Source organism: Rhipicephalus microplus, chromosome 7 (genome assembly GCF_043290135.1).
Source record: "Rhipicephalus microplus isolate Deutch F79 chromosome 7, USDA_Rmic, whole genome shotgun sequence".
Taxonomy (NCBI): Eukaryota; Metazoa; Arthropoda; class Arachnida; order Ixodida; family Ixodidae; genus Rhipicephalus; species Rhipicephalus microplus.
The window spans coordinates 156,176,612-156,200,989 of record NC_134706.1 but is presented as its reverse complement, the minus strand read 5'-3'; the positions used below and the strand labels follow the sequence as shown (position 1 = coordinate 156,200,989).

At 44.8% G+C, this 24,378-nt stretch overlaps 1 protein-coding gene across 3 annotated transcripts in view; it reads right to left on the bottom strand.

The window, feature by feature from the left end:
• LOC119179633 (uncharacterized) overlaps positions 1 to 24,378 on the bottom strand; it is a 108,299-nt gene that overhangs the window by 49,710 nt on the left and 34,211 nt on the right. Inside the window, exon 1 of one of the 3 annotated variants that reach the window (XM_075869860.1) lies at positions 20,426 to 20,483. The exons of the other annotated variants lie outside the window; for them this stretch is intronic. Coding sequence (XP_075725975.1) covers positions 20,426 to 20,447 — 22 coding nt within the window. The 5' untranslated portion in view covers positions 20,448 to 20,483. Of the gene's footprint in view, positions 1 to 20,425; positions 20,484 to 24,378 lie in introns of those variants that run through there. 3 annotated transcript variants of the gene reach the window in all.

Sequence of the window (24,378 nt, the reverse complement as noted above, 5' to 3'; positions counted from 1 at the left end):
TTTCTTGCTTGAATGAAGCGTCAGCTGAACCGTGGTTTTTCAAGTGGTGGAAGCGACATCTCAATCCGTTCAACCTATCTCCAACCAAACGAGATCCTGGAGCTCCGTTCGGAACGTCGCTTCCGCCACTAGAGCACTATGTCGCAAGAGCAAGCCTGACACAATTACCCACTGGCCCAACCACCCGCCGCCAATTTCCCACGAGAGCCTCCATTCATTTCCTGTCTGCCTGGTATAGATGTCAAAAACTGGCTCTGCAAATGTGACCGTGTGGGTGTCTACAAAAACTAGAATAAGACATCAAAATTAGCACGCGTCAAGTTTTACATCCCTCAGGTTGCCAAGACGTGGTTACTAAATCACGATAGTGACTTCTGTGACTGGTCTTCGTTCAAAGACCAGCTCCGACGTATTTTTGGCACACCGGCAGTTTGTTCGAAGGTTGCTGGCTGGACTGGCTGGACGTGTCCAACATTGCGGTCAGTCCTACATAATGTTACGGGAAACTTATTTAATAAATTAAATACGATGCACTCTGCTCGGCGAACAAGATGGCGACAGTTCATCAACAACCAGCCACCACCGTCGTCTTTCTCTTTCTTCCAGACAGGCTGTGCCGGCTGTTGCGTATCATAACCCTACGGCGGTAGAAGCACCGTCTCGGTGCTTGAGCAACTCGGATGCGGTAGAAGGAGGGTGATAAGGCTTGAGTCGAGCTACGTGCACGATGTCACTCGAAGGTGACGATGATGACGTTGAATCGGCTGGAACGATCTCGTATGTAACGGCAGTCACCTGGTGAACGACGCGGTACGGTCCAGTGTAGCGTGACAGCAGTTTTTCAGAAAGCCCTACACGCCGAGTGGGGGACCAGAGGAGGACAAGGGAACCCGGTGAAAAGTGCACGTTTCGATGATGGGAATCGTAGAGCTGTCTTTGGTGCTCCTGTGAAGCCTGCAGGCGGCTGCGGGCGAGTTGGCGTGCGTGGTCGGCTCGCGCGATGGCTTCGCCGGCATACTCCGTGACCGAGGGCAGCAAGGTGTCAAATGGTAGGGCGGGTTCTCGGCCGTATAGAAAATAGAATGGTGAATAGCCGGCAGTGTCGTGACGTGACGAATTATATGCGAACGTCACAAATGGCAAATGAACATCCCAGTCCTGGTGGTCGGCTGCTACGTATTTAGAAAGCATGTCGGTTATGGTGCGGTTGAGGCGCTCCGTAAGACCGTTCGTTTGCGGATGGTACGAAGCGGCAAACTTGTGCTTGGCAGAGCAAGAGCGCAGGTTTTCATCAACGAAAGCTGATAGGGAGGTGCGGCCCCGGTCAGTGAGAAGTTGGCGTGGAGCTCCGTGTACTAAAATAATATCATATACCAGAAAGTCCGCCACATCGGTTGCGCAACTCGTCGGATTGCGCATCAATTTTTTATATTGAGGATGTGCTTACACTTCGCCACCATATTGACGACACCATCCCAGAAGGTGGTCGTGTCTGACGCCTTCTGAAGGGCATCAGACCTACCACTTTCAACGCCCTCGCCGCGCACTACCCTGTGCCATCGATGAGCACAGTGAGCGCACCATCTCTACCAGCGCTCCCGCAAACAATTAAACTGCATCGTGACGTTGCACCCTGTTTGTTTCACATTATCGGCGCAGCTAGCGGACTGACTATGTACACGTTTCTAGACAATATTTTTCAGGACTACTTTCCTTTTGGGTGATACCTGAATGAAAGTGCGCGCTTAGCAGATTTAGTCCAATGTTTTGCAAAGCTGAGGCGTCATTCAAAGAAAGGTTTAAGGCGTATGGCAATCAGTTCATGTGTACAAAGCCATTTGCAGGTCATTCCGCATGAGCACCTGCATCCCTGGAGCTTAGCGACAGCCTTCCTACCCCTTTTGCCCTGTCGTACTCATATCCTCGCCACCGGGTCGTCGACTCACCCACTTTGTGGGAGCTCCGGAAAATGAGTGGCAGGTTTGTCCGACGACGGAAGATATAAGGCAAAGACTGTAGAACGACCCTCTCTTCCTTCTTTTCTCTATCTTGATAACACGTAAATGAACCTCTGTCTGTCTTGCAAGAGTATGTTTCTTCTATACAAAGATAGGGAAGATGGGTACGAGGGCCAGCTACCAGTCGACACCAGCTGGACCCAGTCCCAGTACTGGAGGCAGCAGTGAGTTACTCCTAACCCTCGAGCCCCAACACCATACAATGCTCTAGTACGGAAGTACAGTGTGATTGGCTCACACCCGCACAAACGTAATTTTAATTTAACCAGAATAGAGGAAGGCCATACGATTCATGCACAACAAATATAAGCGTGAACACTCACCCACTAATATTTTCTTTCTGAACTTCACACGCTAAAAACACGAGCAAAGTAGGCACGTTTATGATTTATTTATGAACTCCTGCAAAAATCAACCTGAAGAACATGAACAGGCAAGTGATATCAGCGCGTCTCGAAGCTATCGTGCCTAATGAGATAAAGGATATTAGACTCAACCCACGGAGGAATATCTTGGCCATAGACGTTGAGCACCCGGCTGTGCTACATACCCTGCCAACTGTCACGGAGCTTGGAGGCATCTATCTCAGAACTTACATTCCGCAGGATAGTGACACGACGACAGGCGTCATTTATGACGTTGATGTTTCCATACCGAACGCAGACCTTCCTGTTCTGATAAAGCTAGCTACTGGGGCAATGGACATATTGCAAGTATGCCGGCTTGGCAAATCCCGTTGCATCAAGGTGACCTTCAGAGGTGATTGCATCCCATCACATGTAAAGGTTGGTCATTTTCGTCACGTTGTCCTATCATACATCCCAAGACCACTACAGTGGCACAACTGTCTAAAACTGGGTCATGTTAGTGCTGTGTGCAACAACAAGCAAGCATGCCCACGTTGTGCTGGACACCACAAAGCAGAGGCTTGCCAAGCAACTCTCCTAAAATGCAGCAACTGCAACGGGAACCATGAGACCTCGTCCAAAGACTGCCCAGTACTGAAGAAACAAAGGAGCATTTTGAGACAAATGGTTAAAGACGGATCCTCACGAAAGGAAGCGGTAACGGTTGTTCAATGACGGCGTTTCCGTCGACGGCGGTGCTCGAAGAAAAGAAAAAGCAGTCCTGTGCCAAAGGTGCCTTCACTAACGCCGCCACCGCCACCACCACCGCCGCCACGACCACAGAGACCTCCCTCAACCCCGCCACCAGGTGGGGTACGTCCAGAGGTGCCGGAAGACACTGTGGCGCTACAGAGAACATCCGGCTCTGACTGGCCCACTTTACCGCGGGTACACGTGTCTACAGAACCACTATATCGACAGTCAACAACGAATATTCCCCCAGCAGGCAGTCTGTCCACCCAAGAGGTACAATTCTTTTTTGTATTGAGGTCGTTCACGAGTGTTATTCGCACTCTATAGGATAGTCTATAGATCCCTGCCGCTAAATGCGCGCTGCAAATCTTGGACACACTAGAACCAGTTCCTGCCGGACTTCAATAACAAGATGGCGCACCATAGACCACATCAGCCTTTCCGAGAAAAAGTCAAGCGTGCTACCATAATTCAGTGGAATGCAAGAGGTCTACAGTCAAGAATGCCGGAGTTCAGACAATTCATTTTCGAAAATAGGTTTCCCATCATCATCATTTGGGAACCGCAGTTTTCGAAAATACCTCGTCTGTCGGGCTATGAATCGTTCGTTTCTTCATCGTGCATTGAGCGAAGTCGAGTTGCTGTGTACATCCGTAAAGAACTAACTTACGTTCTCCAAAAAGTAGAGTCTCACAATGGAAATCACTACGTATGTCTATATGTTAAAAAGAAGAAGTTGTCGTTTACGCTGATAGGCGCATATATAGCGCCATCAGGTCAACTAGATCAACAGATATTGAATGGTATATTTGCGACGAATCCAGCACCTTGGATATTGATGGGTAACTTCAACGCCCATCATCCATTGTGGGAAAGCATCAGGACAAATCGAAAAAGCACGGACCTAGTTGATCTCGCGTCAGAGCACGGGCTTCAGGTGCTGAACGACGGCAGCCCTACTTATCTCCGAAGAGTAACTTACAGCAGGTGCCTGAACTTGACATTAGTGTCGCATAGCATTGTCACGAAAGTCCAATGGTTCACAGGTATTGAAACACATGGCAGCGACCATATCCCCACGTACGTGACAGTAAGAGGTTTGGGCGATTCTCCTTCCCCTGGACATTCAAGACTTATTGACTGGGAAAAGTTTCAGATATCAGTGGAGAGCAAGTGAATGCACGAACCACCAGAATCCATTGAAGAAGTGATTAGTTGTGCAATGGAGACTTACACGAAGATATGTTCAAAAGAATCGAGACGCACGGCACTCGACAAAGAGTTGGAACAACTTCGAGCGGTCCGCCGACGTGCCGAAAGACGATACAGACGCACGAAATCTATCTCTGACATCAAAGAATCCAGACGCATTCAGAAAAAAATCCAGCGTCGAATGCACAAACTTCATTAACAACGGTGGAAGAATTTTTGTGACTCGCTAGACCCTCGAAAGCCCTTGTCTCCCGTATGGAGGACTCTTCGAGGTATTCACTCGCATCCGCAACAGCGTCACTCCTTCGCCGCTCTTGCGCTACATCAACGTCGCTCACAGCTTGATGTTTCTGGGGAATTTTGTGCAAAGATTGCCGGTGACATCTCTATACCGATCGATCTATTGCCACAGCATGTTCCAGTCACACGAGATCAGCAAATGGAGGTTGCATTCACCATGGAAGAACTTCATGCGGCATTGAACACACGCAGATTGTCCCCAGGTCCGGATGGAGTGACCTATACTGCCCTACGTCACCTAGGCCTGAAGGCACAGCGCTGTCTCCTGGACATTTTCAATAAGTCTTGGCATTGTAGAATGGTGCCTTATGAGTGGAAGTGTAGTCGCCTGGTGCCTTTGCTGAAGCCCGGAAAGTCTCCATTTGATTTGGCATCATACCGGCCTATAGCGCTAGCAAGCTGCGTTGGCAAGGTCATGGAGAGGATGCGGCTTACACGCATGGAATGGTACCTGGAACATTATAACATCTACCCTGATGCTATGGCTGGTTTTCGACGAGGTCGGTCCTCAGTTGATAGCGTTATTGACTTATTGACCTCTGTTCAGCATCAGAAAGCTCAGAAGCGGCTGTCGGTAGCTCTGTTCTTGGACGTCAAGGGTGCCTTTGACAACGTGACCCACGAGGCTGTTCTCTATGCTCTTGAAGCAGCTGAACTTGGAGGTCGTGTCTTTCGATGGGTAAGAAGCTACCTCACAAAGAGATCCACGTTCGTTTTAACTGAAGATGGGTCTACGAATAAGTATTTCACAAGTCGTGGGGTGCCACAAGGCGGTGTTTTGAGTCCAACACTTTTCAACCTGGTTCTCGTGGGGCTCACTGAAATGCTGCCACAGACGGCTTATATATCTCTCTACGCTGACGATATCTGCAATTGGGCGTCCGGCGTGACACGGCCTCCAGTGCGCGCAAGAATACAGAAATTGTCGTGATAACTGAAACGTGGCTGCACCCAGGCATTCTTGATTTTGAAATTGTTCCTTCTTCATACTGCCTACTTCGGTCAGATCGTGACGGTCGCGGGGGCGGGGTCGCCATTGCAATAAAACGTGGTTTGCAATATCGTAGAGAAAAGGGTATCGCGAATCACGAAAGCGTTTGGTGCACAATATTTGCTCACGATGCTCCAGTACTGATCGGTGGCATCTACGGAAAACCAAATGCGTCTGATGATTACCTTTTACAAATACATGACTATCTGGTTGATAAGGTTACCCCCCGTACTAAATTGATACATACTGGAGATTTCAATCTCGCTATTGACTGGGAAAACTTAACAAGTACTAGAAATACCGCCAACAGCGAGCTATTATACGATTTAATGTTCAATTTTTTATTGTCCCAGTTGGTCCAGGAACCAACCCGAATTCAAGGAAACACTCGCTCCATACTAGACCTAGCTTTTCTTTCCGATAAGCTATCTGGTAAAGCCACTGTAGAAGATGGAATATCTGACCACAAAATGTTAATCATAACTTTTAACCTTGAATGCTTAAATACCAAACCCGATGGCACAAATTCACGGATAGCCGTGAAAGACTACACTAGAGCTAATGATGTTTGTGTTATTTATTACCTCGACACAGCACTAGAGACTTTTTCTCTAGAGGAATGTGAGGGTGTTAATGGTATGTGGATTCAACTGAAAAAAATAATTACGTACTGTGAACAAAATTTTATCCCAACGAAACTAAAACGCACACAAGGAAAAACACCATGGATCAATCGCCGTATTATTCACCTTAAAAGAAGGGTACAGAGAATGCGTAAGAAAAAGAGGAATCCAATCATCTTAAAGGAACTTGCATCTCAGTTTAAGGCGGAAATTAGAAATGCAAGACAAACTTTTTTTTCACATACGTTATCTCGCTTCATGACGGATCAGCCGCAAAAATTTTGGCGTTTCTTGGCACGGCCTGAAAACCCAACAACTGAAGTAGAAATTGAGGGTACTATCGTAAAGGACGCGCAGACCGTTTCCAATGCTTTTAGTAGGTATTTTCAGTCGGTATTTACACGAGCATGCGCACCAAGCAGCCCTGTTGCTCCGGTGCATCCTTTTTTAATGCCCGATGTCGTTGTCACTACGGTAGGTATTCTGAACCTGCTGTTGCAGATCGATGTTAAGAAATCAGTGGGTCCTGACAATATTTCAAATGTATTCCTTCGACGCTACGCAGAGCAACTATGTCCCTTCCTTGAAGCAATATTTAAAGCATCCCTGCTAACAGCTTCTTTACCTGCCGACTGGTTGTGTGCAAAGGTTATTCCAATTCATAAAGGCGGGAGCAAGCTGTCCATAGAAACATTCAGGCCTATCTCGCTAACTAGCTGCTGCTGTAAATTATTGGAACATGTAATCAACAAGGCAATAATTACTTATTTAGAAGACAACAACTTATTGCACCCAAACCAACACGGATTCCGTAAAAACCTGTCTACCGTTACTCAACTCTTGGAAATAACGCATGACTTCGTAACTACTATTAACTCACAATTGCAAACCGACTCCATATTTATAGACTTTGCCAAAGCTTTTGATAAGGTGCCTCACAGTAAATTGATTGACAAACTTGTGTCTATTGGTATTAATAGTAACATAATAGCATGGATAAAAATGTATCTATCAAATCGAAGCCAGTATGTAACCGTACACAACACAGCCTCTGATTCATTGGAAGTTTTTTCCGGAGTACCACAAGGTTCTGTTTTAGGACCCACCTGGTTCCTAATATATGTTAATGATATCTATATGTGCCTTGAGCCTAACGTTAAAATGAGATTATTCGCTGACGACTGCGTGATCTACACCACTATCCGCACAACTGATGACCAGCTTAGACTTAATACCACACTAGCTAATATTGCATGTTGGTGTCTTGAGTGGGGAATGGAAATTAACGTGTCAAAAACAGCTTGCCTTAGCATAACTCGCAGAAAAACAATCCAGCATTTTAGTTACAATTTGGTCGGCACAAACATTGCAAGAAACGACGCTGTTAAATACTTGGGCGTTACCTTTACAAGTAAACTGAAGTGGGATGCACATATAAGCAGCACATACACAAAAGCCTATCGCCAGCTGGAGTTCCTGCGTCGAAAACTTGCATTGGCGCCTCCTAATGTAAAGATGATAGCATATAAATCTCTCATAAGGCCGATCCTCGAGTATGCCAGCATTGTTTGGAACCCCCACCAAAAATATCTTTCCGACAAATTAGAAATGGTCCAACGCAAGGCCCTTCGCTTTATCTATTCTAAGTATTCGAGGCATGACAGTGTCACTGAGCTGCGCAGGCGGGCATGCTTGCCGACCCTTGCAGCCCGTCGCCGTGTCTCTTCCTTAAAGTTTATTTTTCTTTTGTATTACAACGGTTTAAACATAGATAAAGACTACTATATAAAGCCGCCTAACCATCACTCCCGTCGTACCAACCACAATAAGTGCATTAGACCATTTATGTCACGCTGTGACACTTTTAAATATTCATTCTTCCCGTCAGCAGTGGAAGAGTGGAACAAATTGCCACGTGAATGCGTTAATCATTCCTCTGTAGATTCATTTGTTCGGAATGTAGAAAGCCTGTTTTATGAAGACTAAAAGCAACTTTTTTTTTATGTTTGTGAGCGCTTCCTCTGTAGATTCATTTGTTCGGAATGTAGAAAGCCTGTTTTATGAAGGCTAAAAGCAACTTTTGTTTTTTTATGTTTGTGAGCGCTTCCGAACACACTGATCACAGTACCTCCTGCTGGTACCTTGATGTTTTGTGACCTGTCCATGATTTTGTACAATTGCTTTCATCGTACAAGTTTTATTTTCACCATCATCTTGTGATTCTGTTTCTTCCGCTATGTGCGATATTGCCTGGTTTGTACGCGACTGTGTATATTTGCTCGCCCACCCTGTATGAGCCTGAGAAAGGCTTTCAGTATTAAATAAATAAATAAATAAATAAATAAAATAAAAAGTGGCAACAATGACATCGACATACCTTCGCCAGCAAGGTTTGACAATCGCCACAGAAAAATGCGCAGCGGTGGCGTTTACACGCAAACCGATGTCTTTCTACTCATTGTGCATCGATGGCACATCAATCTCATATAAGAGTAATCATAGATTCTTATGCGTCATCGTAAATCGTGACCTAACCTGGAGCCCGCATGTCACATACCTGAAGAAAAAGCTCATTGGCATTGAGAATGTATTCAAGTTCGTCGCGGGAAAATCATGGGGCCCATCCGTGCACTCCATGTTGAAGCTGTACACAGCCCTCTTTCTCGGAAGTCTCCGGTGCAGCTTTCCTGTCCTGTCCAACACGTGCAAGACTAACATTCGTGCACTGCAAAGCGTTCAAGCCCAAGCACTTCGGACATGCCTTGGCCTTCCAAGATGCTCATCGATAGTGTCAACTATTGTTATTGCACAAGAACAACCGGTCACAACGCACATCATTGTCGAGACGCTGAGAGCGCACATTCGGCATTTATCACGGCTACCGTCACATCATTTAGCGTGTTTGACAGCTCGAAGGCCCCATTCTTCGTACTGCGGTATCGTGACAAAACATCAGGACATACTACCGCCTGGCTTCAAACTTGCAATGCATCCAGCAACTGCGCCATGGAGTCTTCGTCAACCTGACGTGCGCTTATCAGTTCCTGGAATCTTTAAGAAGGCACGCATGTCAACGCTAGCCTTGAAGCAATTGACTTTGCGTCTGTTGGACGAAAGGTACTTCGACCGCATACATGTTTACACTGATGGCTCCACTAATTCCAACAGCTCTTCAGGAGCAGTGGTTGTTCCATCTGAAAATGTGTTGCTTCAGTACAAGTTTTCTCACACCACGACGTCGACAGCAGCAGAGCTCGCAGCACTTCAAGGTGCAGTAAAGTACATTCTTCGCCAGCAACCTAACCGATTGGCCATCTTTTGCGACTCCAGCTCAGCCTTACATTGACTACGGTTTGTTATGCAGCACGGTTTACATGAACAATCAGTATATCAGATAAGGCACGACTACCACGAAGCGCTCGCGGAAGGTCACGATATTGTATTTCAGTGGTTGCCCAGTCATTGCAGAATCGTCGGCAATGACCGCGTGGATGAAGCTGCTCAATCGGCTCATGACCAAGACCAGCGCACGCCCATACCACTCTTGAGAGCGGACGCTGCAAGGCTACTAGAATCACTTGCTCGCCGTATATCTCTCCTACAATGGAATACGCAGGGTTTCTCCAACACGCACTTTATTCAATCGACCCAAACTTGCAACTTCGTTTGCCATCCGGGCTCCCACTACGCACTGAAACTTTACTGTGTCGCATGAGGTTGGGCGTGGCATTTACGAATTCGTACTCTCGTCTCCTTGGAATGGCGAGCACTTCGGCATGCAACATCTGCGCCTGCGAGGCAACGCTTGAGTACATTCTATGTCATTGCCCAGCATACCAGACCGAACGACGTATTATGGAAGCCAAGCTCTGTCAGCTGGATTCACGGCCGATTACAGAAGAGAAGATCCTGGGACCTTGACCAACGGCTTCCCATACGCGCAAAGCCACGAAAGCCCTCTTGTACTTTTTAAGGACCACCAAACTTCACGACCGCTTGTGAAAGAACTGTGCGAGGCCGTGCTGTGTAGTCTCGAGCTGACTATTTATGCTTGTTTTTCTTACTCCTCTTCTTTTCTGTCTTTTTCCGTTCTAATATTCTCCTTTTCCCCCACCCCAAGTGTATGGTAGCCAACCGAGCCAAGCTTGGTTAACCTCCCTGCCTTTCCTCTCTATTTATCTCTCTCTCTCTCTCCCTGCACAATTACTTTAAAATAGACATTTTGAATTACGTGTCCTTTTGAGAAACACGAGCCACAAGACACACTAAATAAGACAGCATAAGTACAATAGAAGTTCAACACTCACGTGCTTAAATATGAATTTTCTGGTTGCCATCCGTGAATGGAACATGTTGGCCCCTGACATCATTAACAATGAGCCATTGTGACAGTTGTATCTCCTCTCAAGCCAGTACTTCACTTGAATATTATGTGAGTATCCGTGTAAGCAGCCTTATTGTTGAAATTCCCACTTTGTATGCACTTATGTTTGTTTTATATGTAATTCTGGGTAAATATTCGTGTTATACAAGGTGCAGGGTTGATGTTGCTCTTAATTTTTGTAATGATATTTTGTACTATGAGGAACTGTCATAGCATCTGTAAAATGTATTTAATTGCTATAGTCTCAGTCGAGACTTGCAGTATTGCAAGTGAATGAAATAAATATCGGGAAAACAAGAACAAATTTAAGTGGCATCATCTCATTTGACATAAAAATCCTTGAGCCACATGTGGCGCTTTCCAACCAGCTTTCACTCTGCTACGCAAACACAAATCATGCAGAAGCTTCCCGGCCAGGGTCCAAGCGTGCGGCAATGGAGGCCCGGAGAGTCAGTCAGTGAGGCGAGAGTTGGTAAATTCTCTGCTCAAGTAATAGCGTAGTTCATTCGTCCAGAGGAGACGTGCTGGATGATGTAGTGTCGTCAGTCGGACTGTTGAAAATTATGAATAGTCGACGCCTTAGCAGCTGACGATTGTTATAGCGCGAGCTCAGAACGGTGAAAATGGGAAAAGAATATGTTTTTCTCGATTTTTGGTCCTTCTGAGCTCGTGCTACAGCAATCGTCATGTCCTACTAACTAGCTAAAACCACCACGCCCTAGGAGCAGTGACAGGTTTTGAAGAGGGTCGCCGAGGAGACACGTGATCACCCTCTACTGCGAAGATGAACGAACCGTCAGAGCTCCTGTCTACGTGGAGTCAAGCATCAAGCTGGTGAATATGACAGGAGCTTCGCACAGACCAGCCTACAAAGGCCCACATATGGGGTGGAGCTTGTGGTGAACATCCGATTTGTTTTGATTACAAATGCGACGTCTAAATTAGTGCTTGATCTTTCTAAATCAACCATCGCTGCATCGCTCAGTCTTTATTTGAGAATAAATGCCGAATGATCGAGAAAAGTGCTCTTTCACGGTGGTCGAACGGATCAAACACATGCTTAGGCTACGCTAACTTTCGTCATTTGCCGGTGTCAACATGAACTAGTTCATTGGTGAGGAGCCGATACGACAAAACGGAAGGTTGAGAACATGAAGCAACGCATTATTTCGCCTAATGTTAGAGCAGCTCGTCTATCCCAATGCGCTGTGGCAATTCATTGCTTCCGTCACTCTTTCGCATAAGACTTGGCGGTAAATAAGTGAAAGCGCGTTGCTGGCGACTTCTAGATGCTGAACACCCCACCCCAGAGCAGTTATTAGACATCCCTACATGTTTCAGACACCACACATAAGATCATCATTGCTAATTTTTAACAGATACGCGAGAAAAGTGTTGGCTCACGTATAGCGACCTAAACAACAAGAATGGTCGTTTGCTTACGTTCCCGAGAAATACTAACAAGTGCTCCGCATATGGCACTTCCGTCAGTGCGTAATACAATAATAACAGGGCAGTCGCATAAACGCTCATTTACCAGATGGTATTCCGACCGCACGAACTGTTTACACCGTTTACGCTTTTCAACACAGGACCCTGCGCAAAAATAGAGGCAGTGAACAAAGGATCGTGTGGTTAGCATAGGCGCGAGTAGGGTCGGTCGGGTTAATTGGTCGTTGAAGTAGTCGCGTGCCGTACTAAGTGTTTTTTTGCAATCTCTGTATAATTCATTTGGTTGTCTCTCTCAGTGGATGATCTTTGGTAATACAGCAAGAGCAGCTGGACGTAGTCTTGTGAGCGACTCGAATGTCTTGTTTCCTGCACAGACAATGCGTTTCGCTGATGCCTCAGACACGACTTCTGTTGTGGCGTTGATTCTTGGGCTCGACGATGAATTTCTCACGGATCATTGGTGTGCTTTCAGAGCAAATGTTCTTTGGTAGCTTTTCTTGGTTAGTTTATTAAATAGCGTTTGCTCTTGATGTATTCAAATGCGCATGCTGCTAATTGTACTTATTTCTATACAATTGGGCGCTATTGACCGATTGAATGAACTTCAAAAGTTTGGATGACCCCTGGGGCCCCTTATGCCTACGTGCCTTTCTCCTGTGTCCTGATTTTCTGTCCAGTTAGGGTGCAAATAAATTTTTATAAACTACTATTTCTCGAAGTGTTTTCGGAATTTTTTATTTAGTCATGCTCTTGAATGTAACGCTGCTTTTATTTTTTGTATTATATTTTTATGTTAAAGTACACAACATTTTCTTAGCTTTTGTACAGAGGATTTCCAGCTTGTGTTGTTAGCATATCCTATGATGTTATTCTCTGTGACATGTTCTTTGTAGTATTCATCTTTTATATTGTTTTCTGGAATCCCCCTTCGCCTTCGGATATCTTCTTAAAAGTGCCCTAACTCGCTTTCTTTCTATATCTAGCTCTGTTGACCGGAACGCTTCAAATTTTTGTTTGGTGTTTTTTTTTTCTTTTTACTAAATTTGTACTTTAGTTTCTGATTTCGATACAGCATAATGGTTATTTTTGGATGCATTAGTTCGTATTTATTTTGTTTCTGACCACTTCGAGATATCAGTCGTTTTCTAATTTTTATATCAGCTTCGTTTGACCTTTAAAGGTCAATTCATAAACCCCTGTCAGTTCTAAGTTTTCAATAACTATTTTTATGCAACTGTGGTCGCTATTCTGTTAAGTTTTACCACCTCCGACGTTTTATTGTCATTGTGCAGACATGAAATTCATATAGTGAGGTCGCTCCATCTTTTCGCTGAGCTTGTTTTGAAGGTGGGTGATGAATCTTTTGAAATCAGCAAAGCAAAAATATATAGTACCATGAATACTTATATATTCCCTATTTCGTTATTCGCTTTTACTCTGGCTGATATTCCATGTTTTTAAAAAATCTGCCACTATACTCTATAACTATATTCTTGACCTTAAAGGTGTTCTTGATGTTTTCAATTGCTGAAATTGCCGGTTCTGCATTTTAATTGGCGCGGCAATAGGAGTTTAGAATGAGTGCTTTCCTTTTGCCCTTTATTGTCTTTGCTACTACCAGTGTTTTTAGTAATGATAAGAAAACGCTCACAATTCCTGCGTGTATTTTATTGCTCTCTTTGTTTCTGTGCCACTTGCTATTACTTTTTCTTAAAAGAAAACCACATATCTAATCATTAGAGGCGTAAGGCTTCTGTAGAGCCGAAATATTGTACTGCTATGCTCCTAGGAAATCGCCTAGTGATTGATTTTCTCTATATTATCTTCGTAGGTTCGCTTGAATAATTTGTATCCGTACGTTTTTGGCCGTTGTGTTTTTTTGTGTCGTATTGCGCTTAGCTTATTGCCGCTATGATAATTTTCTGCTCTACCTACACCCTCGCTACGTATACAGGGCGGTTTCCCGACGTCATCGGATGGTGAATCTCTGTTCTCTCCGCCTTATATACGCTGCAACGTGCATCAGCCTCGCACTCCCTGTGTGCATTCGTCTTTGTACAGGATTCGTCTTTGTGCACATCTTCTTACTTCCTTTGATTCAACTCTCGCTGGATTCCTGTTGAAAAGGTACCTGCAACTGACTGGGCAAGCTACCGAAGGTCTTTGGATGCCTCAGCTGCACTATCATTGTGAGCGGGTCGCCAGTGTTCGACGGAAGGCCAAGAGAAATGTTCATGTTCCTGAAGACCTCCAGCTTCCTGATGACGTCATTCAGGTTCTAGAGTTAGGGCTGAAGTTCGGGCTTCAAAGAGAGAGCACAAATCCTGAACTCCTGACTCTCGTTCGTCAGGTGGCACGTCGTGCGACTGAAGGCGAGGAAGAAAGAATTACCTCTGAAGGAGTAGACGCCATTTCGCGTTGTAAACATGTGTGTTCTCACATTTCTGTTAGGCGTGTTTTGTCGTACCTGGACAATAATTCGTTGTGTGTTTTGCAGGGAGATAAGAAAGATGGCTTCACAGTTTTTACGTGTTCATGCTTCTTAGAAAAAGCTAATGATTCTATTTCTAGGGTGTTCATTGTAAAAGATGGTGTATCGTTGATCAAAGTAAAAGCAAAGGCTATCCAATTGTGCAAAAACATGAATGTAGTTGGAACTTTAAAAAGCATTATAAAAGTAAGAAGAATAGGCACCATGTATTTTTTAAGCAAAAAATCACAAAATTAACACTACTTCTCGAATAATATTCTCGGAAATAGGTACTTGGCAGAAAAAACTCGCTGCTTTTTGTTAGACAAACTTTTACTTCTCGAAGTCCGAGATCCATTTTTAGTCAAGAGTTTCGATAGTATTTTACGTTTCATGGTAGCTCATGAGAATGAAGGGCTAATAGCCTTCTCAATTGACCTGACAGACCTGTACTATTCACTGCCCCATCCACAAATGCTAAAATGTGTTTGAAGTAGCACTGATGAATTTGGTGCTGTTAGGTTTTCTTCTGAGTCAGGTATATCCGCTGATAATTTTCATACCTTGTTAGAATTTTATCTTACATCGACGTTCACCAAATGGAACAATGATATTCTTTTGAAAAAGCAGGGTTTATGTATCGGCTCTTGCATCGCGCCTGTCTTGAGCAATCTGTTTCTGGCAGAACGTCATAAAATTGTGGCATATCGTCTCGCAGAGAAGACGACTAAGTAAGTCTTCCGATATGTAGATGATTTTATTATTTTTATTGACAGCTCGGGAAAAAAGTTCCAAAGTGAAAGTACTAGTGTGTTGAATGTGTTTCGTGATGGTCTTGAGCCCCTTGAAGTGGCAGTAGAATGGCCTAGCGACGAACGAATAAGTTTTTTAAGAGTTAGGTGTTCAGGGTTCTGACAAGCTCTGCTGGGGCTATGATCCGCGTGCTCAGAAAGCTTTACTCCCAATTCATTCCGGTCAATCCAAACAAACCAAGAGAGCCATCGCGACGACTTGCCTCAAAAACGCATTGAACAAGTCACGTGCGCACCTCATGAAGCAGAGCTTCTATATTCGGATCACACGTTTGCAAGCATCGGTCTATCCGGATCATGTTTTAGTGTCAGTTGCGGAAAAAAGAGTTGAAAAGGATTCGTGGAAGTTCAAGCCAATCTAATGTTCAAGTCGATTAACCGGCACAATCAAGACGCACGGCCATAATTTCATGTGTTCACCAGCTGTCACATAACGTAAACAAAGTGGCACTTAGGGACAATATGACGATGCTATTTTCAGTACGTGATAAACTTGGGAAATTATGTGTGCTGACGAATCCATCGCGTGGGGAAAGGTTGTTGTGCACAAAAAGGCATACAAACAAATTTTTGGAGTGCATTTCATTCGTTATTTACCTTATTCTGTTCACATGTGGGGAAAAATATGCCGGCCAAACCAGTAAGTGTGTGAATGAGCGACTGAGAGAACACAAATACAAGGCGGATAAACTGCCGCCAGAAGGTTTTCTCGCTCTTCACATTCATGCGCGTGGATGCCGGCCTTTGTTCCAGAGTACAATTATTTTTGGTAGGCATAAGGATGAAATGACTCGGTTGATCACAGAAGCCGAACATATTGATGCTCTTGGAGATGTATGTATCAGCAAGCTTTCAATTGCTTTGTCACCCAAGGAACTGGGGTTCCTGCGTACGCAGCGATACATGATGTTATCTGTGAGGTTTTTGTGTTGTCTTATTTATCGTTTTTTTCTGGTAGGTAGATGACATTGTCGTGCATTTATCAGAACACACGTGCTTATCTGCTTGCTTGCCTTACGAATATGGCTTAAAAGCGACTTCGAGGTCGAGAATAAACATTTTGTTGCTAGTAGCGCTCGGTCCTCTCAGTCTATTCCTTCCTGTGTCTGTTTTTCGCCTCGGGCTACATAATTTCTTTCGAATGCATCACCAACAAGCCCATATCGCCACTCCTGTGCAATATACTGTGCGTTTCAGGGTGTGTATGTAAATGAGGTAGCTAATGAATGATTCAAAAACAGTATGTCGAATTATGGTACGCAATCACAGTTTTAGGGGCAAAGCTTCTAAAGCCGTGGACTTGTCCATGCATATATGTGACCGGTTCATAACCACCTAATTGTATAACTCACTCAACATGTCGTTGTAGTGTGAGTGAAATATATACGGATACACAGACAGACAAATCCACGAAATGACGTAAGCAAGAACCGACGGACGGAAGGAGGACGGACGTATGTTTTAACCCACTCATCATCCCAATTGATGATGAGTGGCGCGAAGCGTTTGTCCGTCTGAGCTATGCTGTGCTCCATGGGCATGCTGTATAGATGCACGAATGGACGGACGGATGAACGCACGTACGAACGAACGGAAAGACGCATGAACGGACGCGCGGACGGAACCACGCATGAGTGCTTGGCCACACCCATCAGGTATGTTGTGATGTTTCTCTTTTCTCAATACAACACGTGTTTTTCATTCATTTTTTTCAGCCGGTTGGCAAACGCCAAACTGTTTTTACACTTTTTTGGAAGGCACACAACACACAGACGCAATGAGGGGTCTTGCGACATAAGTGCGTGTGTTTCGCATTTTTAACTTGTATAAATAGTTACTGACTAGTCCAAAAAGAGACTATTTGAAGGTGCTAACGTGGCTGAAGTCGACAGTATTTTTCTGTTGCGAGCAACTCTAACTGCTAATGTCGCTTTAAAAGTGAAGACTAGACACTAGAAATCTAAGACCTTCTCACTTCCGATACAAGAACTTCGTATTTTTCTCATGTTGTTTAAGCACCACACGTAATACCACAAAAAAGAACTCTGTATGCAGCGGCGCAACACTCGTTGGCTGGTCAGTATGGCTATTTACGGCTTGCGAAGAAGGCATCGTAACGGCGGGCTCCGCAGCAGAACGCGGTTGTCTCCACCCTCCAAAGCGGAGGATTGGGGGATTGGGGCGTGGGCATCGGGGAACCCTAGCTTCCCATGGTCCTCACTGCACTTGTGTCTCGCAATAGTTGAAATGCTCGCCTGACGTGTACTTGGCTTTACAGGGCGTGGTCTCCGTCATCTGCTGTCGTGCTCCAGCGGGGTAGGTTCCTACGTGTTGTACATCTACCTCAAAGTATATGTTTATGCTATGGAGCACACGAAGGTAAATTCACTCTCTGAAACAGCCACGTTTGCGGGAAGAGTAAGTTGGTAGCTGGCATAGCTAAAGCATGGGCAAGTTCGTTTTACCTAGCTGACAGGTCAGTCAATGTTTATGTTGGCTGTCCTAGAGAGGGATGTTGAGCAAACGTACAAATTTGTTACCTTTGTACATCTGGACGTACAGTGTACGTTCATTGAACGAACACTGTAAATTCTTAGACATTTGATGGATGTCCAGGATACCCGAAATGTATGTCCCGTTGTATGCTTACCGGATATCCGTGGTTACTTGAGACGGCATTTGAATTGATGACCTGCAGCACAACCCCTTCCCTAACTGCGCATCAACTCACTACACCACTGGCAGAAAAAGATTGTGGCGTCTAAAATGACTACAAACTTACGGCAACGGGTCCCTCATTTTTACCATTACACCACAGTGACGAGCCCTCTCACAATAGTCATTGCTTTACGGTAACAGAGCCCGTCACTATAGCTGCATCGGTATTATTACTGACCCCTCTCTTTAATGATAGTACTGCACTGATGGGCCTCGTCATCATAGTCATGACAGTACTGCGGTGCAGCGTTCTGCCTAAACACAAAAGGCTAGACAATGTGGCAGGTGGTGGTTGGCGCTTGTGCTGTTTATACCTGTGCGTTCTTTTCATGCGTCTTTCTTTGGGTTGGTGCAGCGCACTTAGAGTGTCGAGCTGGTCGTGCATGTGTTCTTCCTGGTGCTCTGTGTGCTCAAGCGGCTTGCTGTAAGTGTCGAGCTGCTTGCTCTTACTCAAAAGACATTTCAACTTGTTGATATCACTTTTATAGGTTCAGTTTGTGACAACACTATGCTTTTGTGCATGTCAAATGCATAGCAAAATTACGAAGACACAACGCTTCAGACCTTTTTGAAGCATTGAACCCTGGTACGTTGGAAATAAGCGGCGTAGTTTCAGTTGTACAACTACGTGATCCTTAGGCTAATTTGTTTTATGCCCTCCTCAAAAGGCCGTCATTTCTCTGATAACCTTGAATACTTTCTCTGTTAGCTTGAGTACGTCTCATTTCTGATGGGTTGATGGTATTATGTTTTGTTGTGCACATATGACTTTTACATGGCAGGAGAATGTTTTTAACCTCAAATTATTGTCTTTGGACAAAGTGTGCATGTTTCTGTTCACAGAATGTTTTTTCCGCAGTTGATTTCAAATATTTGGGAGTGAAAGTGGCTTTGCTTTTTGGAGGAATTGGACGTTGTGAGTACTGAGTGTGCTTTCATGTACCTTGAATGAACCTATGTAATACGTGTTGCAGAAAGTTTTTATATTACTGTAGGCACTGCAGTTCTCGATGAGTTATTTACCCACCGTTTTTGGCAAGAACATCAAAAGCGTGATTCATTATTGAGTTAAATTAAATGACAAACAAGTTGTGTGTGTAGTTAGAGTGGGAGAATTCATTATTTTGTGAAAGCGGAGCGGCTAAACGCGGCTGTAAGTCCGTTAGTTTTGACCACAAATGATGAAGGTGAATATCATTATCTCTTTTCGATGGCGCTCACCCACGAAGGGGGATGGATCAACATCATGAACTGGCGCGTGCCCTCTTTATCGTTCCGTTCAGTGTCAAGGTGTTTTCATCCTCTGTTTCGCTTCTAGAACACGTATGTCACCTTGAGCGCGGTATACAATAACTCTGATGGTCGGGACGAGTAGTACAAAAAGAGAGCGAAAAGAAAAACAGAAAATAAAAGACAAAGAGGGAAAATGTATGGTAAAAACTTTTCGCCAGGTAACATAGGAACCCAAGTACCACAGCTCGAAACCGAACGTCGTAAACTCGCTTATGTAGACGCGCTAGAGCAGCACATCATAACCTTCTGCCGTATAGTAAAGCGAGAGGTAGGAAAAAGAAGTGATCACGCAGACTACAAATTTAAGCTTAAGTAGAAAGAAAAAGACACAATAAATTGAATTTTATCATAGAAAGAAATATAGATACGGAGAGAACGAAACGTAAACAGAAACAGAAGGAGAAAAAGAGAGGTGTTGTTGGCCGATGAAAACAAGCAAGTGGCTACGATAGAAAAGGTGAAAGTGAAATGCATAATCGTAGAAAGATTGAAAAAAAAACGAAACAAACCGAAGAGACGAAAACGCACCCGACCAAAGGAACATGAAAAAAGAAAAAAAATTCACTAACTTTTACAAAACAGCAGGGCCTGGGCCAGCTTGGTCACCTTTTTCTGTTCTCGCTTAAATTTGCGCCTCCAGTGCAAGCAACGGCAATTTTCTTCGTGATTACGCTACATGCCTAATTGTAGAATCAATAAATATTTTAATAAATACTAGGTGATATCCAGTACTGAGAATTTACACTAACAAAACAATTTTGCCTCATGAATGTCGCTCTTGCCATTCCTGAGCCCTTGAAAAACTTCCGCTTGTCGTATATGTGTTTGTACTTGCACTTAGTCCATCCTAATTAGCGCCCGAAGGAAACAGAATTGTTTCTTACGAAGCATAAACTCTTTCAATCACTGAAGTCAAGTATTATTGAATTCTGTTTATCAACATTTAGGCCAGGTTTTGTGCGTAAACGGTTAAAGCATGTAATCACAGGCGAGTCGTCCCAATTTAGATGTTATCATTGCATTATGCGGAAATGAGCAAAAAAAAAACTGACTTCCTTTTGGAGCCTCGACCATGTTCTTCTTTGTCCTCTTAACGGTGGTCAAACGAGCTGTAGTGCTTCGCGCAAAGTGTCCGGAATATATAGCGCAACGTTCGAAAACCTGTTTTTTTTTCATTTGTGGACGGTACGACCTTAATCATACATGTGTTGTTTCGCTATTATGTTCTGTCACAGACCATGCCACAGTGTTTTCACCTTTTTGTTTTCTTTATTAGTAGAGGAATAATAAAACACTTTAAAGAGACCTATGTCAATCCTGGTGCATTTGCACTAGTGGGTACAGCCCATGTATTTGTTACCGTATATGTTACAGGCATGGGGGGGGGGGGTTCCACGTGCGGTGACATATTTCCGAGATCCTCTATATTACGGTTCTTCTGAAAATAATGCATTATTTCGAGTAACACGATACGGAGACGAAGGCAATCAAGGCAGGAAAAAACATCACTATAAGCAAACGTTTTCGAACGGCTGAGCGAGTAAGAAGCCGTTTCACACTTTTGTGAAATGGCTGCATGGTAGAATAATTTCCGGCAATCATATCGCTTGGCAATTTTTTTTGACAAAATTTTTTTTTCCGGTGATAATACCGCTTTGCTGCTTTTTGACAGACTGATTTCTGGAGATTATATTGCTTTGCTGTTGTTTCTGTGGCTGAGCTAAAAGCCAACTCTATCTTTTCGGTAACGCCTAAGGTATACATGCGAGTAAAGATCAAAAATTTTGTTGCAGACATCGCTACGAGAGATATGAACTGAATCCGTTTTTGTTAAGGGCATCGTTAAATTCTAGCACCAGCTCCAAGTAAAACTTCACTGAACAGCTGAAAAGTATTTAGGGGGCAAGCTCCAAAAGCAATGAGTCTGTACTACTATTGCACCTGGCCGCCAAGTCGCACCTTTGCAAACTGCCACTACGTCCTTGCTTGCAAACATCCCACTAAGCCCTATCACCGATTTGCGACTTCACCTACACTAAAGCCGTTTAATGAAGGTGGCACAGAAGCGACGTATAGCTACTACAGACCAACATTAAAATTTCCTGTATATATATATATATATATATATATATATATATATATATATATATATATATATATATATATATATATAATTATTTATTGTGAGGAACCGGTTTATTCAGCAGGCTCAAGCTAAATCACGCTGGTGATGATATTTTCAGATGAAGAATATGTACAGGTGATGATGATATCACAGAGAATAAAGAGTCATTCGCTTGTCGCGCTCACACTAATTCCCCCGCGCGGTGAAAGCGGCCGCTTGTCGCTTGACAGTATGATGAAATTCGTCGCGCATAAGGCTTTAAACGAGATACGCGCACTATCTCTGTTCCTCGGCAACGATGATCAGGACTAGCGCTAAGAGGAGAAACGCGGTAATTGACAGGAGATGTCTGTTCGACCACCATGTACGGCCCAATTAAGCGACTGATGAATTTGTCGCATAGGCCGGGGACGCATAGTGGAGTCCATAGAAGAACTTCATCACCAGGGGAAAAACTCACAACACGGCGAGACGAGTCGTAGCGAGATTTTCGAGTGTCTTGAGAAAGGCCGGTGTTAACACTGGCCTGGTGACGGCAGTGTGCGAGACGAGATAGGAATTCTTCAGAGAAAGGGGCCGTCGAGGCTGCAGGGGCCGAAAGGAAAGAGACATCCAGAGCGAAACTCGGCGAGCGACCATGGACGAGAAAAAATGGAGAAAAGCCGGTAGAGCGTTGAGCAGCCGTATTATAGGCGAATGTGACGAAGGGTAGAATTGCATCTCAGTTCGTGTGGTTGGGGTGAATATACATGGCGATCATGTCCGATAGGGTCCGATGAAACCGTTCAGTCAATACGTTGGTCTGCAGGTGGTAGCTAGAAGTGTTCTTGTGAACAGTGTCCGAGGCACGCAAAACTTGCTCGACAATAGAAGATAGGAAGACTTTGCCACGATCACTGAGGAGAATGCGTGGAGCTCCATGACGCAAAAAGATGTGGCGAAGAAAGAAATCGGCGATCTCAGTGGCAGTCCCAGATGGTATAGAAGCTGTTTCTGCGTAGCGGGTAAGGTGGTCGACGGCCATGACAATCCAGCGATTCCCGTAGGATGATATAAGAAGAGGGTCATACAAGTCGATTCCAACGACATCAAAAGGCTAGGCGGGACAAGGAAGAGGTTGCATTAAGTCAGTCGGAGGAGTAGTCGGTCGTTTTCGCCGTTGGTAATGGACACAGGAGGCGACGTACTTAGGGACGGTTGAAGAGAGGCCAGGCCAAAAACGACTTCGTATTTTGTCGTAAGTCTTGTGATAGCCTAGATGAGCGGCGGTTGGATCATCATGAAAGGCTTCCAGAACTTTACGTTGCAGGGAACGTGGGATGACGAGTACCCACTTGTTGCCATCGATGTGGTAAATGTAGCGACGTAAAGTATCACCGACAAGCTTAAATTGTTTAAGTTGTCGACGGAGTCTGGCGTTTGGAGGAGTAGTAGAGCCGGTCAAGCGGTCAACAATGGTGCGGCAGTATGGGTCGACATGTTGTTGTGAAACAAGGACAGATAGGGTTGCAGGTGATGAACTTAGCGCTGCGATTGGAGAAGTGCTGTCGTTTTGAAGTATCGATGGTGAGTGGCTTCCGCAGGGCAAAGGACAGCGCGATAGAGCATCAGCATCTTGATGCTTCTTCCCAGATCTTCCAAGATATTTATATTATGAAGACTTGGTATTCTTGGCTGCGTCAGCGTTTATTTGAGGAAAGACCTCGCAAAACAAACGGGCAGAGCTAGTACACAGACGATGGCGATGATGATGACCCAGAGTGGCAATGAGGACAAAGAGACAAGCTGGCGATGGTGATTGCAATCATGCAGGGATGATGACGATGTAAATAAAAAATGCCCACACTAATTGCCCCCACTTGGAAGCGGACACCCTGGCCGCCGTAAGTCAAAGTGACGGGGAACGTCGCGTGAAAGGTTTCTTGCGACAAATGTGGACAATCTCTGTGCTGCGGTCGCGGCGGTCTGTTGGGGCGACGAGTGGTGTGACACGATAATTAACTGGCGAAGTCTGTTCTAAAACAATGTATGGCCCGGTGATGCGTGGTTCGAATTCGTCACAAAGACCAGGAGTGCGAATAGGAGTCAAAAGCAGCCCCTCGTCACCAGGTTGGAAAGACACAACGCGGTGGGATTCATCATAGATGATCTTCCGCTCGTGCTGTCTCGCTTCAGTATTGATGCGAGCCTGACGGCAGAGACTGGGCCAGGCGGGAAATGTATTCTTTGCTAGAAGACTGTCATGAATTCCCATGGCTGTTAAAGAAGGGGACGTCAAGAAAGGTAGTCGGGGTGTTTCCGTACACGAGGTAAAACGGTGAGTAGCAAGTTGTTCGCTGAACGACGGTGTTGTAGGCGAATGTCAGGAACGGTAAAAGAGTATCCCAGTTTTTGTGGTAGGGTTAGACGTAAATGGCTATCATGTCAGCAAGGGTTTGGTGAAATCTTTCTGTGGGACCATTTGTCTGAGGGTGGTAGCTTAAAGCTGTCTTGTGAGTAGTTACAGAAACGCGCAGTATTACATTTACCATTTGTGACAGAAACACTTTGCCGCGGTCACTAAGCAGTACACGAGGAGCCCCATGACGCAGTATTATTGCGTGAAGAATGAAGTCTGCAACTTCCACAGTTGAGCCTGTAATAACAGAAGAAGACTCAGCGTGCGTGTCAGGTGATCCACGGCGGTCACTATCCATCGTTTGCCAGCAGATGTGACGGGGAGAGGCCCGTAAAGGTCAACACCTAGAACCTCCACGGCAATAAAAGGGCACGGAAGTGGCTATAGAGGTCCAGAAGGTGCAGACGTGGGGAGTTTACGATGCTGGCATGGGTAGCAGGAGCCGACGTGCCGCGCTACACTAGAGGAAAGGCCAGGCCAGT